The following is a 23,948-nucleotide window of genomic DNA, read 5'->3' as shown; positions in this document are numbered from 1 at the left end:
GGGACAGACAGGACTGGAGACATGGCTATGCTAACACGCAGGGACAGACAGGACGGGAGACATGGCTATGCTAACAGGCAGGGACAGACAGGACTGGAGACATGGCTATGCTAGTCTGTAATATAACAGGCAAGCAGTGCTTCAGTAGCCTTCTATTACTGCTCATGACTCTGTCATTACAGCCCTATTTATACGCAACACAGCACAGCACCACGCAGCCCCACCTAGCCATCACACACACACACACACACACACACACACACACACACACACACACACACACACACACACACAGCCGTCAGAGTAAGTGGCTCCCCGCCCAGACCACCCTTGTCCAACCACACCCACCTAGTTGCCCTATCACTATGGCAACCGTGACGTCCACTGCCTATGGAGGATGAGCATCTGAATGCTGATGTGGAGTTTTTGATTGACAGTGTGAGCTTGGTCATACAGTGTAGTCACACAGTGCAAAGCCACTATACTGGGACAGTACTTCAGCTGGCGTTGGACACCCAGCAGCACCAGACTGTGCACTGCTGTACATATAATATTATATACAATATGGCCATGCAAGAGTTTACCACATCTACACTCAACTTCAATTCAATTCAATTTTATTTGTATAGCGCCATAACAATACAATTGCCTCTAGGCGCTTAACAGAGCCCAGAGCCTGAACCCCCTTAGTGCATGCACAATGGCAACAGGGGCAAGAAAAAAAACTCCCTGTTAGGCAGGAAGAAACCTTAAGCAGAACCACGGCACATAAGGGGGGACCCATCTGCTTGGCCGGGTGAAGATGGGAAGGGGGAAGGGAAACAACAGGGGTTGTACACAGCCAGTATTAGGTAGATGTACGTAATATATATATACAGACATCCGGTGGTAAATACATGATGCAGGCCAGACCAGTTTAGTGGGTTAACACTGTGCTCATCGGATTACTGTTACAGGGGTAACTTCATGAGCGGAGTCTCCTGCTCTGTGCCTTGTTCATGACTTTTTAAGATAGTTGAGTTGAGGACATTTTTGCTTATTTCTTTCCACTAAGTTCAAGTTGTGATGGTGGTTTGGGATGGCATAAACCATACAAGTGTACTGTTTGCGTGAGGGCGCACACAAACACACACACAAATACAACCCAGCAGTCTTTTTCTTCTGTGTGTGCATGGCAGTGTGTGTGTATTGAGGCCCCTTCTGGTTTGCTGTTCAACGCCTCGTTTCTGTCTGAATCTGTAAAGCCTGCCCTGTGCTGTCCAATAAGCCAAAAATAAATCAATAAATGGACATCCATCCAAATTCATGGTACATGAATAAATAACCTCTTTGACAGGAATTAATAAATATGTTTGTTTAGGTAAGCCGTAGCAGATTTTAGACTTATTAAACAGTGGTGTGGCAGAGAATTGGTTCTTCATGCCAACCCCTTCAGACACAGCCATACACCCTGTACAAATCTAACCAACAAGGAAATTCAGTGTTGTTCACAATTCATATAAAAAGAACACAAATATCCAATGATCAACACACCCCCACCCCCCCACACACACATATCCACAGATCAACACAAACTGCAATAGAAAAGACAGACAGTGAACACATTAAGTGCAACAGTACTTATTCAAGCATGGCTGAATATTCAATGTTTAAATGCGTGTTTGTCTATTAGTGTGTGTGTGTGTGTGTGGATGTGTGTGTGTGTATGTGTTTGAGTAATTGAGAGAGACTGGGTGTGTGTGTGTGTGTGTGTGTGTGTGTGTGTGTGTGAGTAATCGAGAGAGACTGGGTTTGTGTGTGTGTGAGTAATCGAGAGAGACTGGGTGTGTGTGTAGGTGTGTGTGTGTGAGTAATCGAGAGAGACTGGGTGTGTGTGTAGGTGTGTGTGTGTGTGTGTGAGTAATCGAGAGAGACTGGGTGTGTGTGTGTGTGTGTGTGAGTAATTGAGAGAGACTGGGTGTGTGTGTGTGTGTGTGTGTGTGAGTAATTGAGAGAGACTGGGTGTGTGTGTGTGTGTGTAATCGAGAGAGACTGGGTGTGTGTGTGTGTGTGTGTGAGTAATCGAGAGAGACTGGGTGTGTGTGTGTGTGTGTGTGTGTGTGAGTAATTGAGAGAGACTGGGTGTGTGTGTAGGTGTGTGTGTGTGTGTGTGTGTTTACCTCACAGCGGAAAGGTTTTTCTCCTGAGTGCTGCAATGAGTGCACCTTTAGGCTCATGCTCCTCTTGAAGGACTTTCCACACGTCTCACATGTGAATGGCATGTCCTTAGTGTGTGCTACGGGTGGGGAGAAGGGACAACAGTCATGAGAACACACACACACGTCTCACATGTGAATGGCATGTCCTTAGTGTGTGCTACCGGTGGGGAGAAGGGACAACAGTCATGAGAAAACACACACACACACACACACACGTCTCACATGTGAATGGCATGTCCTTAGTGTGTGCTACGGTTGGGGAGAAGGGACAACAGTCATGAGAACACACACACACGTCTCACATGTGAATGGCATGTCCTTAGTGTGTGCTACCGGTGGGGAGAAGGGACAACAGTCATGAGAAAACACACACACACACACACACACACACACACACGTCTCACATGTGAATGGCATGTCCTTAGTGTGTGCTACGGTTGGGGAGAAGGGACAACAGTCATGAGAACACACACACAAGCATACACACACACACACACACACACACACGTCTCACATGTGAATGGCATGTCCTTAGTGTGTGCTATCGGTGGGGGGGAGGGACAATCAGTCATGAGAACAATGCTGCGTTTATGTTTGCGTGACAGTTCTCTCAGGAAAGACTTTTTTACATTTAGTCATTTAGAAAACGTTTTTATCCAAAGCGACGTACAAAGGAGAGAACAGTCAAGCTACGAGCAGTAGAGACCTAAGCAGGATCATCAATGCAAGAAGTCTTACTTAATTGCGAATCTATCCTACCCTGCCTACGCCTAATCAGGGTTCACATGATAAGAGCTGTGTGTGTGTGTGTGTGTGAGTGAGTGAGAGTGTGAGTGTGTGTATGGGTGTGAGTGTGAATGTGTGTATGGGTGCGAGTGCGTGTGTGTGTGTGTGTGTGTGTGTGTGTACATACGTACCGACCATGTGTTTGCGCACATGAGCCATGGTGTAGAACTTCTTCTCACAGATTTCACATGCAAACTTCTTCTCAGCGTAGCCATGGACAATCTTTATATGCTCGTGTAGGGACCATAGCTTCTTAAACGACTTATTACATGATACACACTGTAAAACACACACACACACACACAGGTTATAACATGGATTTGTGTAAAGTGAAAGAACAGCATTAGAACACAAATAGTGACCATATCTCTTATGGCTATTCTCTCAAAGAGTCAATCAGTAGTGAGAGCATCTCACAGTAAAGCTAAGCTAAGCTAATAGTCCCTAGTGGACCCACACAATGTGGTACGCAGCATAACAATGAACCACACCCAAGACAGGCACAGGGGCAGGTGACTAAAGTCTGATTGATCAGTCTGATTGATCAACCACAAATCTATACGCCCTTGTGATATAATCAGCGGCTGGAGGAGAGATAAATGTGTGGCAAAGTGATCAACGTTGGTTTCAGTCATCCAGCTGCTTGTGCAGCATCGGGGGGGGGGGGGGGAATCAGGGAGACAAAGAAAACTACTCATAGATTTGTTAGTAAGGAGTCATGCTCAAACTGCAGCTAGACTTACACAGCAAACCTCTGGCCCCCTCTAGTGGCCACAATGAGAAACAGCAAGTCTCCTGTTGCATTTGATTTACACAGTTGAAGTTGTCTGCATCAGCCCCATAACCCAATTAAAGCTACACACTCCCACACGCTCATAGAGAATACACTCCCATGGCCACACACACACACACACACACACACACACACACACACACACACACACACACACACACACACACACACACACACTCACCTGGATGTTCTTCTCACAGTCAGTCTGCTGGTGGAGGGCCAGTTCGCTCTCCAGCACGAACTTCTTGCCGCACTTGTCGCAGATCTGCATGCGGCGGTGTGTGACGTTCATGTGCTTCTCCAGGTACCAGCGCGTGTTGAACACCCGCGGGCACTTCTCGCACGCCAGCGTCTCCCGCTCCTCACCAGCCTCCGCCTTCACGTCGCCGCCACCCCGGGATCCAGCCGCGGTCGCCATGGCACCCGACGCTGCTGCTGCAGCCGAGCCCTTGGGTTCACGGGCGGATCGGCGCTTCTTCCTCGGCGGGGCGTCCGTGTTCTTCCGTCGCCCTCTTGTGGTCATACCTGGTGGTTTGGTGGTGCGCCCCCTAGTGGAGCTAGCGGTAGCAGCGGCGGCCGAGACGCGCTGACTCTTACGGCACGGCTGGATGGAGGCCACGCCTCTCCTCGCCCTCTTGGCCGTCCTTGTCCGGCTCGTGTTTTCCTCCTCCTCCTCCTCCTCCTCGTCGTCTTCCTCATCCTCCTCCTCTTCTTCCTCCTCCTCTTCTTGACTCTCATCCTCCTCCTCCTCCTCTTCCTCTTCCTCCTCCTCCTCTTCTTCTTCTTCCTCTTCACTGCCCATCTTCTCCTCCTCTCCAGTGTTAGCTGTTCCAGCTCCTCCGCTCTTCTCCCCTTTGGACACGTTCAGCGTCTGATTGTTCAGGTTCACCTCCACGATGATCTGTTCTCGTTTGAACGGCTCCTCCTCCTCCTCTTCTCCTTCCTCCTCCTCCTCCTCCTCCTCCTCTTCCTCCTCCGAGGAGCCCCCATTCTGGCCACCCTGCGTCTCCTCTGATCCCGCCTCCCTGAAGAACTGCTGGGAGGGGTTGACGACGCCCGTATTGCCCGTAGTGGGCACAGGTTCCCCGGCCGGCGGCTTGGCGGCCATTTTATTGTCGACCAGCACCGAGTATGGTTTGCCCCCGCCCTTGTACTGCTTGCCTGCTGGGTTGACGTCGGGAGCAGAGGGGGGGTGGTAGTACGGCTGCGAGGGGTGATGCGTCCTGGACCCCCCCTCCTCTTGTTGGGACATTCCGTCTGTTCCCGGATCAGACGCCCCTTCCTTCAGCGCCTGGCAAGACTTCATCGGGGTTGAGGAGAAGCCAGGTGAGGCTGCGGTGATGGTTTGGGTCGACGCAGGTGTGAAGTGAGGCCTGTCTGTCTTTTGGGCCTTTTTTCCGATAAGAAAACAAAGGTTTCAGGAGGGGCAGGGGGGCGCACCAGGTCTATCCCCCACCCCTCCCCTTAGACGATAAACAAACAGAAGAGAGAGACAGGAAGGGGAGGAGCCAAAGCTCCCAAAAAAAATGTCCTTCAGCCCGACCCCGGAGGGGTACCCATGACCCCTGACCTCTGCTTTCCAAGAGAGTGGGAAACACCTCGGAGAAGAGAGGAACACCAGGTGCCAGAAGACGACGGAGAGGACTGATGCGTGTGAAAGCACCTCTCTCTCTCAGGAGAAAGACGGAGAGGACTGACTGGTTATGAAAGCACCTCTCTCTCAGGAGAAAGACGGAGAGGACTGACGGGTTATGAAAGCACCTCTCTCTCAGGAGAAAGACAGAGAGGACTGACTGGTTATGAAAGCACCTCTCTCTGAGGAGGCTACAGGTGTGAAACACACAGTGGATACATTCAGGCGACGACCAGAGCAGCAGTTAAGATTTGAACCAACGGAGTTGCACTTGCAGCTGTTCCTTTGTGTTCTCTTGTTGGCCCTTTGAGATGGGGGGTACGTATGTTTGTCTGTCTGTCTGCTGTGGATGTTTTGTTGAGTTGACGTTAGATATCTCGCCCAGCCGTTCGGTCGTTTGCAGGCGATGTCATCTGGACCTGCCCGTCCTGTGTCAGCATCCAGCTGCCGAGGGTTGCTGTATCGAGAGAGAGAGAGAGAGAGGTGAGCAGTCACACACACATTATAGTGCACTGCAATGCGCAATATGAAACTACGATCTGGTTAAGGTGACAAGATTCAACACTAAATCTTACTACGATGCACGCCTGACCGCAACGGGCCCTACTTCTCTGTATGAGTATATGTGTGTGTGTGTGTGTGTGCAGAGGAAAACCACATGCAGCACTGAGCAAAAGGTATACACCACCCACACAAACTTCGACGTTTCACATCTTCACAACAGTGTTTCACATCTCGACAGCAACACTTAATATCGTCTCCCACCCCACAACGACATCGACACTCAAACGGAGCTAATGCCTCGCCCACTCCTACATAGCGAAGTCTCTACAAGCAAAATCTAAGGGCGTAATGAAAACGTTCTTTCGGTGAAAACTTTGGATGCTGACTTTACTTGACCTGGGCATGACCTCAGAGGACACAGGTGGAGGGCCAACGCTGCAGAGATCGCTCACAGGATAAACGACAATATCCCCCCCCCCCCCCACCCCCCGCCCCCCAGGATAAACGACAATATCCCCCCCCCCCCCCAGGATAAACGACAATATCCCCCCCCCCAGGATAAACGACAATATCCCCCCCGCCGCCCCCCAGGATAAACGACAATATCCCCCCCGCCCCCCCAACACACACCCTTATCCCGCACTCTTATTTGCACACTCCTGCATTGACTTCACTGCCCTTTCATTTTTCCCTTTAACCTATTCTGTACATTTTTTTAAATATATTTTATAAATAGTTTTTCCTGTGTTTGGAAATGTATACATGTATTGTTTATTGTTTGTACCACAGAACATTTGTGGTAGGTGTAAACCTACTTGGCAGTTAAAACCTTTCTGATTTTCTAAATAACGCATCGCAAATAAAACACCCCTCCCTTTTCCGCCCTTAACGGTCAGAGCAACACTGATTTCAAGAAACAATAAGATAACTCTAGTCCCCACAGTGCCATTGCAGGGTGCCGTTTTGACTAATTTGAAATATCTAAGGTAAACATGGCTGCACGTACCCAGCTAGAAACAAGATCCAGTACTTAAAGTCCTCTAATGTGTCTATCCTTTTTAAAGTGGGTTTTGTTTTAAAAAAAAAAACACTTAAAAAAGGATAGACACATAATTACTTAACAAAAGAATATTGATATGATTTAATAAAATATGGTGTCTCCCATCATCATCATCCTTCACACACACACACACACACACACACACACACACACACACACACACACACACACACACACACACACACACACAAAGCCACAGGCCTCCACCTTTCATCCGGTGCATGCTGCTGCTGCTTTCTGAGAACTGAGGAGCGCTAGATGTGTTAAAACAAACCACAAACTTTGTATGTGACTGTGTATGTGACTGTGTGTGTGTGTGTGTGTGTGAATCAGAGATGGAAATTAACACCCAAAATTGTGAAGTCACAGGTGAATTTGATCTACCTACCAGACGTGGTGGCAGGTCAACGAAGGGGGCATTGATCAAACATAACTGAAACGGTTGAACTGGTCTGAAAAACTAAATAGCATTGTCACTTAAAAAGTTAGCTACGTCTCCTCCAGCATATTGACCAATCAGAGTTCGGGCCACTGAACACCAATTTGATTGAAAGTGAAATTCAAAGCCGTCGAGCGCTTCCTTCTCAGTCAAGCATTCATTAATTTACAAAGTTGAGTAGCCCAATCTGACGGACTATTTTAACAACAATGTGGCTTTACATCGCGGTTATATATACAGCAAACGTTATGGGAAAGTGAGTTACACACAAATGTGGGTGGCTAGTAGATTTTAGAATCTGAATATATATAGAGAGAAGGAAAAAAATAGTTTCCATCCCTGATGTGTATTTGCGAGAGAATAGCATGTAACACTCACTATTAGCCGGAGTGTGTATTCAAAGGAGTGTGTACAGTAGAGTGTGTTTAACGCTGGTGGTGTGCAATGCAGTGCAAAAGTGTCTTCTATGCATTTTGAGGTCTAGCCTTCTATGTAAGCCGCCACCAAACACCGCTACAGACTTCACATATTCACTAACTGCCAACTTCCTCTTTTGATGTCTGAGAGAACTCCTTTTTCTCAAATATGAAAGGACGTATTACATTTGGAAGCGTATCTTTACGAAACATGTTAACATGACACTATTTACAGTAAAGAATTTGATGCTTATTCCAATTTAGGCTATTTAATATGAAGGACATGTTAACTAACCGGTCACCTAGCTTTTGTGCCAGCCCAAATCTTCCTGAATGCCCCATTTTTAAGTAGAAGTTAAATAGAAGTTAAATAAAAATAGAAGATGGGCAACTTTCCTCATGATTTGATTTATAAAGGATAAAAGAAGTGAATAACTGGGACTGCAGCAATACCATGCACAAGCCAGTGCTGGTCCCTGGATCATGCATCACATGCATCCGCCCAAACATGTGAAATGTTGGCGTCCGTTATTGACAAAAAAAACGGTGAAGGTCTACCGTGACAGCTTTTGTGACATTCACATACAAACCACTGCACAGACTATACTCAATTAGAAGAGGCAGCCTGTGGTTGCCTGGGTTGCAGTGGAAGACATCAAGCTTTCTGAGTTGATGCAAACGATTCCTAGAGGTGTCTCGACTTTTTTGTATTATTTTACAAACCTTCTGTCGGCATAAAGGCAGTGTTAGAACAGACTGTGTAAAACCCCCTCTGAAGCATTATGGTAGTTTATTGCCATCATAAAGCGAGAAAAAGGAAGACAGACTATTATTACCCTTAAAAGCGTAGGTCTGAACAAATTGCAGAGTTTTGTAGCTCAACAGCCCATCAACATGAAGCCAGCCGTCGCTGTAATGTTTCCCGAGGGTGCAGGACCTTATGTGGATTTGGACGAGGCAGGGGGAAGCAGTGGTCTACTGATGGACTTGGCTGCAAATGAGAAAGCTGAAGGCTACATTCAGACTTCTTCAATGATTTTGAAGATCTCTTTGCATATGGAGGAGGAGGCGTGTGTGTGTGTGTGTGTGAGAGAGTAGGAGTGAGTAACATTAGGGATGGTATGAGTGTGTGTGTGTGTGTGTGTGATTACAACCTGTGTACATTTCAATGGGAAAGGAAGGTGTTCTAAAACTATTCAACTGTAGTGTAAACAATCACCAGTGGCGGTCCGTCAGGGCCTTCAAGGCCTTCTCTGCTGGCCTAAACATCATCAGAAAATAAATGTAATAAAATAAATTTAATTTTAATATTTTCTTTTCATAAATATGTATTAAATGATTCCCCATAGTCCATTATCTTCATTTCATGCTTCCAGCGTTGTTCATTTATGTTAGAGCTTTCATCCAATCATATTTCCGCTATCATGTGTTGCCACGCTCCTTGAAATCTTCCCCGAGAACAGAAATCTTCCCTGAGGCCTTCAGAATTCACATTGAAGGCCCGTGTACATCTGATTGGTTATCACAACTGGCTGTTTCAGTTCATTTAAGTTGAATGAACTGAAACAGACAGTTGTGACAACCAATCAGATTTCGAGTTGGCGACACTGGGCCTTCTAGAAGGCCCGGAAGATTTCTTTCCATGCGTTGAACGTGACACGTAAACGTCCTTTGATTGGATACTGAGGCAGACCGGTGCAGTGCTTCAGTGCTCAGTTTAGCTGGCTAAAACGACGTACATCGGTTTCAATGCTTATTCTTCTAGTTGTTTCAATTGGTAAGACTAAACATAATTACATTAACCAACTCAAATACATTAGTTTACACAAACTTGATAATTCCAGTTTTTGATACAATTACAACGCCATTTTCAAGACGGAACTTTCAAGAAAAACTGGATATCGTGAGGATGGGAAGTTTAATGAAACTGCTTTGCAGGTGGGACAATGCGATGTTACTTGTTAAACTTGTTAAACCTCACATTGAGTCACAAAGGCTACTTTTGGTGGACTTAATAAAACTTTGTAGACTAATCCCTGAAAATTGCCTTTTATTTTTAAGTTGTGACAGTAATATCCAAGCGATCATATAACTTAGAGTTTACTACTCTTAATGTATTGTTAATACGGGTGTATTGATTTGAAATGCTCCGGAAATATTAATAAAGTCTGTTGTACTCGACTATGTTAAGGTGATGCAATGCTCACTGCCTTTCTGTATAAAATATACTGGTTCGAGAGCCATGGCGTCATAATGATGGTATTAGGAGGTGGATTCACTCAGTTTAACATCGTGTAGGACATCGCTGAAGGCCTAGTCGTGAAATGCACGGACCGCCACTGACAATCACTATATGATATTTGAACCCCCTCCCTTTAGACTAGAGCTATTACGTTAACCGATATATTGATTGTGTTCCAAGGTTAATGCAGGTAATAGTTACGGCACACAAATTGAGCCACCTCAGTCGTATGTTAGACGCAACATCAAATTGAGCTGTTAAACACTGTCAAAAAGCACACACACACACACACACACACACACACAGTGCCGTGGCTGAGGCTGGAGTCAAAAAGCCCTGCTTGTGTGCTCTCCTGTGTGCTCTCTGACAGCCTTCACCAAAGTGCATTGCATAACTGGAATGCAATGGTGGCAACCATCTTGAACAAACAAATTAACTAGGCATCACAACAGGTAGCAGGCTATGGATATTATCATGCAAAAAAGCTGAAAGTAGCTTGAATGAAAATGTAAATCATATACGAATTGGACTGTCAGCAATTAACTCACTGCATATGTACTGTTACTTAAACAAAACAGAATCTAAAAGTAAACTAACCATATTTGTTTGTAGCCGTGTAGGCCAAACACTGAGCAGATCTGGACAAAAATTGCATCTGTTTGGGGGGGGGGGGGGGGGGGGTGCTGTGATGCCAAACATCCACTTTCCTGTTCTCCCAGCAGAAAGCTCATGCCCTCTCCTCTGCTGCACACATCCTCATGGCGCTTAAACGGCCTGCGTCTCCGGTGTCTAATGTCTGCAAAACTGCCCACTCTCAGACTGTGACTGCATGCTTCTGTGGACGTGAAAGAGAATCCTCCTTCAACAGTTTGACTTTCACAAATGCACCGCATAGCTCGCTTACTCACTCTCTGATGACCCCCCCCCCACCACCACCACCACCACCAATCTGTGGTGGTCCATTAAGCATTTACTCAGACAGATCCCTCTCTCTCTCTCTCTCTCTCTCTCTCTCTCTCTCTCTCTCTCTCTCTCTCTCTCTCTCTCTCTCTCTCTCTCTCTCTCTCTCTCTCTCTCTCTCTCTCTCTCTCTCTCTCTCTCTCTCTCTCTCCTCTCAGAATTCGGAAGGTTTCCCAAACACTCTGTTCCAAGCTTAAGCTGCTGGAAGTGCAGACCCGAGGTCTCTAATTTAGACACATCAGGCAAGGTCAGGAGAGACAGCGTGTCCACTCCACAATCCCTCTTTCATGCTCAGGCAAGAGGCAACGCAAGGGTGACCGGAGAGGGAACAGGGAGCGGCGGAGAGAGATGATCGGATTGGACACAATACAGTAAAACAACAATACAATAAAAAACATGGAGGATCAAGGCAAGGAGAGACCCAAGCAGAGAGGGAATGAGAGGGGGCCATTGCTACAGGCAGGTTGGGCTTTCTTTCCCTCGAGAGCAAATTCCTTCTCGCTTTTATCCTTCTTCCACTCTCTCTCAAGCTCCCTCTGTGAACTTTAATTAGGTTGCAGAGGTTAAAGGGGAGGGGCGAATAAATACGAAATGGATACAAAATGCAGACAGAAAGAGAGTCAGAGAGAGGGGGAGAGACCGAAGCATGAGGGGAGTCAGGCAAAGTTAAAGTTGTCAAGAAGGGAGGGATAGCGATAATGTATAAGGAACGACAAAATAACTGGTAAGACCTTAAAGGCCCTTGCTTGGTTCTGCGTTGAGCATGAATTGCTAGGTGCTTACGCGTTGCGTTGGGGGTGTTGCCAAGCAAGTCACACCCAGAACAATAGGCTTGCGTAAAATGGCGCAAGTCTAGAAAAAGGGGCCGACGCACGCATGACGTGAAAAGACGCGCAAGGGGCTTGCGCGGCCTCTTGCGCTTACGTAACTGAGCATAAATCGGCCTTTAACCGGCTCACACCAACCCAGCAGGCGAGGAGCACCAACACAGGTATTTATGTTAGCTACCAACAGAGAAAAGGGGAGCGCTTGATAGAGGAGGTTCAAAGTGGAAAGGTCAAATGAGGAGGATGCCGCATACTCCACTCTTCCCAGTTTAAACACGGTTCATTACAATCATTGCTTCCACGTCTCACTCCCTCGGGTGGACCTTTCTTCTGTAGAGTGCTTAGCCTTCCTGCTATTGAAACGGCCCCAGTGAAGGGACACCTAACACAGACACAGACATTTACATTTAGCAGACACTTTTGTTCTAAGCAACGTACAAGGGAGAGAACAGTCAAGCTAAGAGCAATAAAACCTGGTGTAATAATGAATACTGCTTTTTTTAAGAAATAGAAAGCGACATAGAAAGAAAAGGAAGTGCGGGACTGTCACTGCTCAAGTGCAAGTTAAGCCAAGGTGCCAGTTAGGAAGGGAACATACAGAAGACATACAGCAGAATACCAGTGGGTGTGTGACAGCCCATGCCTTCCTGCTATGTAATTATAATACATGTCAGGTCACTGTCCAAGAGGGCCCTAAGCAAGATGCTAACAGTAAACTGTACCTGTGAACACCCCACTCCCTGTGTACATGCTCTCCCTATGTGTGTTGTTTTTATTGTGATTCGAGTATGAATGTTTGTGAGTTAAGTGTATAAGCTACAGGATGACCTTAATTTCCCTCGGGATTAATAAAGTATCCATCTATCTATCTATCTATCTGGCTGGATAAGTTTCAGTCTAATTCCCAGGTTTCCACAAAACCAACCAACATTTAAGAGAGTTCTTTTCATTACAGATGGCTGCTTCTAGACTACAGGGAAGTCTTTAACTGTCTTCAGGAACAGTCTACAACGATGCCCTTCATTGCTCACTAGACTGAAATGACTTGAACGATGAACAAATGACAATGAACATCAATGCTGCATGTACGGTATGAAACGTGTTTGCGGTGTTACAATGTTACACTCTTAGATGACATTGTAATAATGTTAAACTCGTCATCACTGACCAGAAAGGCTTGATGAATAATTGTATAATTATGAGCACAATGCCACAGATATGTTGGAAAATAAATGTAACCTGCAAAATACCCTAACACCAGCAGCGGTGTAAACTCGATGTCACCATTACGAAGAGAGAAACAGGAATATTTATGCTACGACGTTCACGTGAACTGATTCGGTTTTGATACTTTGAAACTGAAAATATTTTGAGAGCCTCAGATTTGCTAGCTTCGTTTGTTTGCCATTATAAGGAGTCATCAGATTATGTTCGACGTTTGGTAGTAGGGCAACAAACAAAAAAAGATTGGCATGGGTTTCTGGGCCTAGAAGTTCACTGACTATCCTTCGCCTCTGCAAATTCCTCTGCCCCTCTCCAAGATAAGCTAGCACGTAGGCTAACTGCTAACGTTAACCAAGCTGACGTCTCAATAAGGGCCTACTTTTTGAATCTGAAAGTGGACATGCAAGTGCAACACAATACACATTTACATTATGAAATGATGAGTGATTCTTAATTGTTAGCGTAAATATCCATCGTTTAGGCCACCAGCAATTGGTCAAACACACAGTATTGCGTGGCAATCGTCAACTTTTTGAAAATCGGCGCAAAGAAAGGGTTAAATCGAACGAAACATTGGTTGGTCAAGACGACAGGAAAGCAGGCCATTCGGTTAGCCAAGTTAAACTAGCGAGCTAGCTAGTTGGCGAGCTAGCAGGCGACCGATTACTGCAATCACAGATGCGTCTGCAGATGCATCAACCAGACAGCAAGACAACGCACTAAATTACAAATGTTGTTTGCTCTGAGGTGCTTTGTGTAACTGTTAACTCAACCTTACGTAATCTCACTTGCTAGGTAGCTAGCTATGATCTGTTCAACCACAAAGAATGCTAGTGTTGGAAGGTAATTAGCTAGCTAGCAGCCTTCATGACACACAGCTCGCTAGCGAATCCTAATCGCAAACGACTTTCACTTTTTTAACCCAAAAACCGCCCAGATTGATTTGAAACCTGCTGTGATTTTCTAATTGTTTGCACTGACACGGGCCGCACACATTATCCACTTGCAGCTCAGAGCTGTGCGTATGTGTCGCTTTGTTTGAAAACCGGATTAAGGTTAGCAACTAAATAAGAACGCTTTAAAATATCTCTTTTCCGAACAAAACCCTATCCATTGCAATTTCCCCGCTGAAACCTACAAACGCAGTACTGACTATTATTCACGCACAGCTGTTCCCTACCTGTGAAAACGCCCACGGCAGAAATTCTTCCTCTTTGTTGTAGTTCGTGGTTGATTGTCATCTTTGTAAATAAACCATATAGAAAAAGGCTGAAATTAACTTGTAGCGAGCTCTTGTGCTCAGTGGACTACTCACCGGATTCGCGAGCGCCCTCTTCCTCATAGCGTGCTGTCAAGAGTTGCAGGGGTTTGGAGCTGAGATACAAAACAAAGCAAAAAAATCTTCAAAAGCGATTGTCTTCTCATAAGGTCTTATACTCAGGTGGTGTCCAACTGTACATTTGCGGGTGTCAGTCAGTGTGGCAGTGTGGATATACTGTTGTTAATCTGTTTATGCTGGTTTTGCAATGAGAAGTGTGTGTTTGCAAACAGACCCCCACCGTTGCCTTTACCGTAAAGAGCAAGCCATAGCTACGTGGCCGCCCGGCCTGTGTCTAGCGCACTAACCATCCATCATCCCGTAGAGGCGCTCTAGTGGGGTTGCCGCGCGGTTTCTGTCTGAGTTGATCTGGGCGCGCATGGCGACGCGGAGGATTTTCACCCGCCGTCTATCTACAGCCAGCTTTCCAGACGGGGCGCGCGCACGTAGTCGTCCCTGCCGTCCGTGATTGAAATAGTGGGTAAATGAAGATACATATTTAGTGTGTGACAGGTGTGGGTTTATCTAAGCAGTATGCCTACAGTCCTATTTTTGCTGTTTATTAGACGGAAATAGTCAAGGTTTTGCGTTTTTCCATTTTTTTTGCAGTCAAGCCATGTTTGATTTTCACATCATTAGACCTCAGTTCACAGTTCATAGTCCAGGGTCGGGTGCACGTCACCGACATGACGCAGGGGCGCCCACCTTCCATACACCTCGTAGAGCAAGAGCCCATGCCAGTGTGAGAGCCAGCTCTGAGTGTGTGTGTGTGTGTGTGTGTGTGTGTGTGTGTGTGTGTGTGTGAGAGAGAGAGAGAGATTATTGTCAATGTCTTATTTAAATGTTTTAAACTGCACATTGGAGACTGGTCAAACGCAATTTTAAACCTCTGTGTTAACCCTGTTACATAGATTTTTGACAATAAAGTACACTTGACTTGACTTGACTTGACTTGACATGTGTGCAGAGAACAAGGAGTTTGATAAGACTGTCTGTGAGTGCTTCCACTGTGAACTATATATAGCATCTCAATCGACAAACACTCAGATAGGTTGTGTTGAGGGGCTGGCATTTATGTCCATTATCAGCTCTGGTAGGGGCTGCCCAAGGGGAATAGGAGATCACAATGGAAGACAGACACCACACAAGATATTGGTTTGGCTGCATGCTAAATTCAGGATGAAGTTTTGTTGTGTGTAAGAACCAGTGGTGTAGTGGTTCTTGGAGAAGTGGGTATACTCTTAATTTTTTTTAAGCAGCCCATACAGCACAGGATAAACGCCCTGTTTTGAGAAGTGGGTATACTCAATGCTGACTGAAAAATAAGTGGGTATACTCCGTATACCTGCGTATACCCTGGACTACACCACTGGTAAGAACACATGCGAACAGGACCATCCAGTGCCCTGGGAACAGGACCATCCAGTGTGTTAAACAGAAAACAGAAACACATACCCTGTGTGTCTGTGAAAGGGTGTCACCTTGCTGATCAGAGCAATACACCTGACTATTCTACACTGTATACGCTGACTATTCTACACTGTAATACGATGGCAATAATATGGCTGATGGTTCATCAGCAGCATAATGTGAAATGGGGGTTCATTAAGGACTGGTGCATAACAGGGATCGTAAGGGCTTTAATTCATTGCAAACTGTCGAGAAGTTGATGGTTGGTTTCTAAATGACCAGTGCTCAACCTGAAAACTTAAAAACTGAAATGTAAAGGCTTGGCTGAACTTTAACCTGCTAGGTAATATTGCAATATTTCAAGACAAGACAAGGCAAGCAAACATGTGTTGTGTTTGCATACCATTTGTAAAGCGTCTTTCAGTGTTAGAAAAGCGCTATATAAATATGAGTTATTATTATACTATTTTGCAAAAAGAACATGCCTCTGATGAACACCTGTTGAACACCTGATTCTGCATACCATCATGAGTTGCCATCTGAAAATCAGAAAGTGACTTTGCAATCTCTCAACCAGAAAGAGGAAACGGTTTCTGCTTTCTTTTATGAGCGTTCCAGGCAAAAACCCTTCTGCAGGCAGGACTTAGACTGATGTGAATGATTGTACCTGACAGTCTAATAACAGTATGTTTCATTTCTGCAGATGGGGGTTAAGATGTATACATTGATGTTTATGGGTGTGTTTTGAGTGGTTGAATGGGTACGGGTGGGTATATGAATGTAGTGATGTATCTTGTCTATTATAGTTTGGGATTATGATGGGCCAGTTTTATCCAAATGACTCAAAAAGAGACACTGCCTCCTTTTTAGACACTGAATACACTTCATATGTCCGCAATTACATATAAAAAAAAGTTTATGAAATGCTTGAGGAAGGACCAAGTGAAAAACCCAACACAATAATGGTATTCTTAACGTTCATGGCTTTTCTGAAGATAATTGAGCATAAAGGGAAACATCATCCTCTAGTGGTCAATATGAGGTACTGTAAGAGCCCCGCCAAGACTTGTTACATAACCTGCTGACCCCCCATGTATTTCAGCATGCAAGGGGGGGTTGTGTGCTTCCGTAAATGTCTATGTTATCGTTCAGTCCCATAATGCTGTGCAAATGTGCCTGTGAGAATGTTTGTTTAATTCGGTGTCTGATTAACATGTCATTTTAGAGTGTATTTGTGTTCCCTCCCTGTGTTAACATGAGCACATATTTCTGTTAGTATTTGCTATGTGTAGTTCCCTGTGTGTTAGAAGTATTTGTCCACCCTTACCCACATGTTAAAACTAGCCCCCCCCCTTGGGTGTCTTGCCCTGAATCTTGCTTTGCATAATAAATGGCAAGACTCCAAAAGGAAAGCACGACTCCTACTTCATTCGCTAGAGTATTTTACATCAAATATTTTTTGTGTTTTCACTATACTACTTTCCTTGCCCCATTAATATGTAGGATAAACCTACTTAATGTCATTAGAGGTCATAATACTTTGCTCTTACCAAGTACAAATATGATATATTTTTTTTATTGAATGACTATGAGACTTTTCAGCACGGAATGCAGGGCGTCACATATTTACCTTCAAACTTGTAAAAAAAACAAATCAATCACAGCAGAAAACAAAGCCAAAACACGAATCAATCTTGTGTGTGTGTATGAATGAGCTGACCATAACACACTGGCACTGAACGCACTGGACATGATGAGACCTTGACCCACTCAACTCTCAAGGAAATAGGATACTGGCAGTGCTGGCTCGGTCACACACTTTTCATTCACACTATAACCAAAAAAATAAGACACATCACTGTACTTAGTGTACTAGCTTTTCATATATATCTTTGAACTTTACTTGGAACGCTTAAAGACATAGTGACACCTGTCTGCCATCCCCCACATATGCTTTCCAAGTGCTACATGCTTAATGAAGCCATGAAGCCAATTCCAACACTGCTCATGTCAGTTCCAATGTGTTACAGCAGCATATCTGATTCTTCAGTTTCCTGTAATCTGGTTGTAGGGATTTACCATGGTTCAATGACAAAATGAACTTAAAAATGCTAATTTCAACAAGCCAGCAGGCAATACAATATCTATCATTTCCAGCAATGAATTTGAATGATCGGTGGAATTTATTATTACTATTTTCTTTTTTAAACAAGCACTTTTTGTCCACTACCCAGACATAACACAGCTCAATGTGCATACTCTCGCATGTTTTCCATGCCTGAGGGATCTGCCTCAGTGTAAAAATAAGGCTTTATTGGACTCTATATGTTTCAAAGAGGATGCACTAAACAGGAGTTAGTGCCTGTGCATGTCCTTGTACAGCAGTGTGTGTGACACTGTCCAGAAATTGTTCTTTTTTTCTCTCCTTCAGAAACATTTGCTAATTTAAGATAAAGCTTCATCACAAGGATGATGTCACACACACGTGCACACAAACATCAACTTGTATGCTCCTCACCAATTAATTGATAACCTCATCGTTTTATTTAGAGAGTAAGCAACAAACAGAGAAATGCTAAGGGGAAGAGAAACTAAACAAAAGACACAATCAAGTTGCATTTTGGGTTTTGAGATTGGTAGTCCTTTCAGTGGCTGGACACAGTCTATGTGTGAGCCAGTCCGTTACTTTGTGAGTGCATTTGTATATGTGTGTGTGTGTGTGTGTTACTGCCCTCACTGGGGCAGCTGCAGTAGCGTGCCCTGGCCAGAGGGCAGGTAGGTGACGTTGCGGGAGCGGCTGAGCTGGAAGGCGATGTCTTCGGCCGCCTCCAGTTTCCGGAGCTCCACCAGGCCGTCTCCGGCCTCCTGCAGAGAGTTGGCGATCAGCAGGGCAGCCTGGGAGTCTCCTTCTGCCGAGATGATGGCCGCCTGCTTCTGTTGCTCCGCCTGGAAGGAACGAGGGACAGGGAGGGGTAGAACCGGAGGTGTTAGAAGGGGAGGAACGAACTGCCGAGCACTACCAGAGCAGGGGCGTCCCTCTCTACCGTCAAGAAGCTCTTGAAGACCCAACTCTTCAGAGAGCACCTCCCTTCCTAACTGGCACCTTGACTTAACTTGCACTTAAGCAGTGACAGCCCCGCACTTCTTTTTCTTTCTATGTGGTTTTCTTAAAAAAAAAAAAAGTAGTATTTATTGTTACACCAGGTTTAACTGCTCTTAGCTTGACTGTTCTCTCCCCTGTACGTCGCTTTGGACAAAAGCGTCTGCTAAATGACTAAATGAAAATGTAAATACTGTATATATGATATAAAGGCGTCTGCTAAATGACTAAATGTAAATGTAAATACTGTATATATGAATAAAAGCGTCTGCTAAATGACTAAATGAAAATGTAAATACTGTATATATGATATAAAAGCGTCTGCTAAATGACTAAATGTAAATGTGAAGGGGAGAGATAAATCACTGATGGGGTAAATGAATGGGGAACCGGGGGGTTAACCATTAATATATTAACACAAGTCCTGCAATAGCCCTGGCAATGGACTTCCATTTCTTGAAAAACACCAGAATATTATCCTTACAGCCCACTTAAGCCTCAAGCTCTAGTGCACGTTTTGTGTATCTGTGTGTTTGGGAGGAGTATCCTTACAGTGTTCAACGCTTCTTTGACTCAAATCTAACTGAGGCCATGCACATGCACACACACGTACCTTCTCCACAACACACACACACACACACACACACACACACACACACACACACTTACCTTCTCCACAACGAATCTGGCTCTCTCGGCTTCCTGCTGTGCCACCTGCTTCATCTCCACAGCTTCCGTGAACTCCTTACCAAAGGTCAAGTGTGTCTGAAGAGAGAGAGGGAGTGGAGATGAGAGACTTACCAGCCAACACACCACCTCAAACACAACCATACAGATACACGTGCGTAACCACGGGAACGTGCTGTCAGGTGGAGAAAGCAACACGTGTAGTCAAAGACTATGGAGGTGTTGAGAGAAGATGAGTTAGATGGAGGAAGCTTTACCAGAGACACATCATCCAGAATAAGGCCGAAGGTGGACGCACGCTCGTTCAGGTCTTCGCTGACTTGTCTGGAGACCAACTCTCTCTGTGTGATCAGCTCTCCTGCGTCAAACCGGGCCTACATGTACAGACACACACACACACACACACACACACACACACACACACACACACACACACACACAACACACATTTACACCCTAGTCAAGATCGAATCGGCAGTTCACATTAATAACAACACACAACTGGGCCTGACAGTCTTACGTCTTCAACACAATAGCACTTCACAAGCGGTCTTCATAGGGAACATAGCAGACAAGTTTATTGCAAAATCTAGAAAAATGAGTAATTTAATTTGGCAGTTTTACACTAAACGAGTGTGAAGTCACACATTAATGTAGACTGCTAAACGGTTAAGTGGTGATACCAGTTGCATAATGAGTGGATACTGCATTGTCTGCGGCTCAACAAAAGTTGGTGAAGCCCTTTAGAATTTTCTAGATTTCTGCATAAATATGACGTCAAACTACATCTGATTCTCACACACATATATCTGTGGCAAAAGTAAGTGAACCTTTGTTTATGTTTACGGTCATATTTCGGTAGAAATATAGAACATTCTAGAGGCTTCACATACTTCTCCAGCACCACCATATTGACTGCATATGTGTACACCATACAGGACCTTGAGACAAGAGTCTCAAAGTTATGTGAAGGTTAAGACATTCACTGAATAAAGAAAAATGCTTCTCAGGCACAATGTTATACAAATGCACATTTATATTTCCACTTATAGACATAAGTTAATGTAATCAAACTGACCATGGCAAATTTTGTGAACCTAAACAAACTAACGCAAACATCAGCTGCAGACATGTTTTGGAACCAATGACGATGGTCCATGCGACTACAGGAAAAACATCCAAATCGTTGTTCATCAGTGCTCTCCAAACTTGCACATTCCCTACACAGGTATCAACTTAAACAATAAGAGAAATAAAAGGTTTTATCTTGTAGAAGGACTAGAACAAATCTGCAGTCATACTTGAATGGAGCACACAATTATTTACACAATGCCCAAATCACAATCCACTTCAACTCTCTTAACCTCACTGTTCTTCCCACCAGGACAGCCCCATGAGATGCTCAACAGAAACTCACCACGACAGCTTTCAGCACTTCACACACACACACACACACACACACACACAGACTCAGTCACTCACCACGACAGCTTTCAGCACTTAGGTGGTGATGGAGGGGAGCACCCTCTCTCACACACAGACACACACACACACACACAATGACACTCACCACGACAGCTTTCAGCACTTCGGTGGTGATGGAGGGGAGCACCCTCTCTCACACACACACACACACACACACACACACACACACACACACACACACACACACACACACCAGCTTTCAGCACTTCGGTGGTGATGGAGGGGAGCACCCTCTCTCACTCTCTCTCACACACACACACACACACACACACACACACACACACACACACTCACCACAACAGCTTTCAGTACTTCAGTGGTGATGGAGGGTAGCACCCTCTCATCGTAGTCTTCTCCGATGCTGGTGAAGATTCGAGGCAGCTGGGTGGCAAGCGGCCGGAACAGAATCCTCAGAGTGATGTTCACATTCTGCAAGTCTGCAAGACGACCACAGGCAGTGAGAAACACACACACACAGACACACGAGTGGCTTCTTGACCACATAGATGTAAAGGTGTACTGTGGCACGTACCTTTACTGCCAGTGATGACAGGGACGTTACGTGGACGGGACCTGCAGTCAAAGATGATTGGCTTCTGGACCCAGGGGATCAGGAAGTGTGTCCCCTCCCCAACTACTAAATCCTGCACCCCCCGAAACCGGTCGAAGATCACAGCCCTGTGCCCTGCATCCACTAAAACACACGAACAGAAAGATAGATGGTCCTCAACATGGATGCTTTACCAACACAGTTGAACAAACACAGAGAGTGTTATTTCAGTCAGTGACAACAATATGCAAATTAAAAGTATATAATTTTTTCAGCTCAGGGTAAGATTATTAGATTTTAAAAAATCTGATTAATAATTCCAAGGGGATGATAGATAACAAGGCTGATACCAATTAGGAATAGGACAGATTCTTATGTAAACCTACACAAGGTGACCTTATCATCAATGATACAATCCACAACACATGTCTGAAAAACACCGACAATTGCAATCTGAAAGGTACATTAAGTAATTTCCTAAAGGCAGACAGACAGTCCATTACTTGAGGTACAGTTCCATTCAAAATGCAGCCGCATTCTCACAAAAACTTACCATTAAAAAGGGCAGAATTTACCACACCTCCACCAACTGCGAGGGCCAGCCCCAATTTTCCAATGGACTCAAACAATTTCGCCATGGTAGGGAAGGATCAGTCCTTTAAAGTAAATTGAGATGTGTCAGACATCATTTCAGTTTAGAAAAAGGCAGACCTTTTTCTTCAATAAAACATCGTAAAGGTAACTGAGTCGTGCTGTCCCTTCAAGACTAGCACACACGACAGCGTTGCATGCAGACTCGTTGGCCTTGGCATGTCAGACACACCATGTGATGTAAAGCATGCTTAGACAACCTTTCACCTACAAAACCGTCTCAGTGTCTGCACTGAGTATATAATTAGAGATCAGGACATTTTACTTGGGCAGTCAATAGACTAACAAAGCTCAGTTGATAGCGTTACATTGGTTACGTGCTAGCTGATGTAAGCTAGCATGGAAGACAGCTTAGAACTTGACGTTATTGAATACGTCTTCCAACAACGTTCAATAACGCACCTACTTTTCTAAATCAGCGAGTTACGGATTTTTGTTTTGTGACACACATGGCTCATGCCGAAAGTTTTACATATATTTTCAGTGACGTTCTCAATTATTTGAGCACTTACCCAATGCTTTGCCGATTCACTGTGACCTCCACCGTACTCGCGATAGACACACATGAAGTCTTGAGCCCAGAGAGCATGCGCTAGAATCCTAATAACGATTCCTCCTATTGGTCTGACCACCTCTGTCTACAGTGCAAGTCTAGAATGTACTGTAGAATGCCATTGGTCCGTCAAAGCTATCCAAAACATGTCGGTATATGAAGTTCTTTTGAAGTGCATTCAGGTGGCGTTGCTTATCTAGAAATGTTCTGCTTTAGCGTTGTAGTCTATTATTTTAGAACAGCTTCTGGTATCTCAGGCACAACGAACGCGGCAAACATTCTCCATAAATAATGAAAATATACGCAGTTAATTACAGGAAATAACTTATATAGGCCCACACGCTTAAATAGACACACGCACACACACACTTCAAGAGCTGTAAACTAAACCATTCTGAAAGTAAAGTACGGATGCAGTGACACAAGTCTATGAATTTAAATGGGTTGTTGTGGTGTTCAAACAGACACCTTAAAACGCTGCCCCCGTGACCTCCTTTAACCCGTCCTCAGAAAGGTTCGAAAACGCCACCTAGCTGTACACCGTGGAACTGCAATGTTCCATTCTTTATTGAAGTTTCACTTTCCTGGTTTCCGAAGATGTCGGCGTGACTGCGAAGTGCGAATGCTGTCTTTCTCTCTGCGTCTCAGAACCAGGTAAACACAGCACTGATCATCAAAGAGATGACTCACGCACAGAATACCTGCATGCATAACATCTTAGGTTGTCAGTATGCATCTCGCTAGGTAATTGTTGTATCGCCAGCACATAGCTAGTCAGCTTTCTTTATGACAAGTTGATTCTCAGTTTCTGTTTGCAGAGAGAGCTGTATATCGAACTAAATGTTGGATAATAGGGGCATTTCTTTTGACTTAAGTTTTGTGATTGTTAGTCGTTCAAACATCTGATCGATTCGTTACTTGTAGCCTACTACACACCTCTGTCTAGGCATTACATTTGTGGGAAGTCGTTTTTAGTTAATTAGTAGGCTAGCTAGCAGTCCCGCGCACACCAACAGGTTCGCGCCCACCTGCTGCATTCTAGTCTGTGATAACGTGACAGACAGATATCTGTGTGGAACATATTCGCTCTTTTGTGGATCACTCAAAATCGT

General features: G+C 44.9%; 2 protein-coding genes across 3 annotated transcripts in view; both read right to left on the bottom strand.

Annotated features, from left to right (window-relative positions):
- The window catches only part of znf652 (zinc finger protein 652), a 19,616-nt gene extending 4,891 nt beyond the window's left edge, over positions 1 to 14,725 (bottom strand). Inside the window, exons 1-5 of one of the 2 annotated variants that reach the window (XM_080856699.1) lie at positions 14,654 to 14,725; positions 14,398 to 14,456; positions 3,959 to 5,867; positions 3,116 to 3,263; positions 2,160 to 2,275 (exon numbers count right to left, since the gene is read on the bottom strand). In XM_080856699.1, the coding sequence (XP_080712825.1) occupies positions 2,160 to 2,275; positions 3,116 to 3,263; positions 3,959 to 5,083 (1,389 nt within the window). In that variant the 5' untranslated portion in view covers positions 5,084 to 5,867; positions 14,398 to 14,456; positions 14,654 to 14,725. Of the gene's footprint in view, positions 1 to 2,159; positions 2,276 to 3,115; positions 3,264 to 3,958; positions 5,868 to 14,397; positions 14,457 to 14,641 lie in introns of both variants that reach the window. The other variant, XM_080856700.1, reaches the window with a different exon arrangement.
- Positions 14,726 to 17,370: 2,645 nt separating this feature from the next.
- Positions 17,371 to 22,886, bottom strand: phb (prohibitin). Its single transcript, XM_080856707.1, has 7 exons — positions 22,796 to 22,886; positions 22,186 to 22,288; positions 21,615 to 21,776; positions 21,377 to 21,519; positions 19,855 to 19,971; positions 19,580 to 19,675; positions 17,371 to 18,756 (listed from the first exon to the last, which is right to left on the bottom strand). The coding sequence occupies exons 2-7, from the start codon at positions 22,268 to 22,270 to the stop codon at positions 18,544 to 18,546; spliced, it is 816 nt and encodes a 271-aa protein (XP_080712833.1). The 5' UTR covers positions 22,271 to 22,288; positions 22,796 to 22,886; the 3' UTR covers positions 17,371 to 18,543.
- Between the last annotated feature and the right edge of the window lie 1,062 nt (positions 22,887 to 23,948).

This window comes from Sprattus sprattus (assembly GCF_963457725.1).
Source record: "Sprattus sprattus genome assembly, chromosome: 18".
NCBI lineage: Eukaryota > Metazoa > Chordata > Actinopteri > Clupeiformes > Clupeidae > Sprattus > Sprattus sprattus.
This window is presented reverse-complemented; position numbering and strand designations above follow the sequence as displayed.

What these genes read in the sequence shown, in the direction of transcription:
- phb (XM_080856707.1), bottom strand. Translation starts at nt 22,270, where the DNA reads ATGGCGAAATTGTTTGAGTCCATTGGAAAATTGGGGCTGGCCCTCGCA. An exon ending in AAATTCTGCCCTTTTTAATG is followed by an intron (nt 21,777 to 22,185) that starts GTAAGTTTTTGT and finishes CGTGTGTTTTAG; the next exon opens with TGGATGCAGGGCACAGGGCT. An exon ending in CCAGATTCGTTGTGGAGAAG is followed by an intron (nt 18,757 to 19,579) that starts GTAAGTGTGTGT and finishes CGTTCCTTCCAG; the next exon opens with GCGGAGCAACAGAAGCAGGC.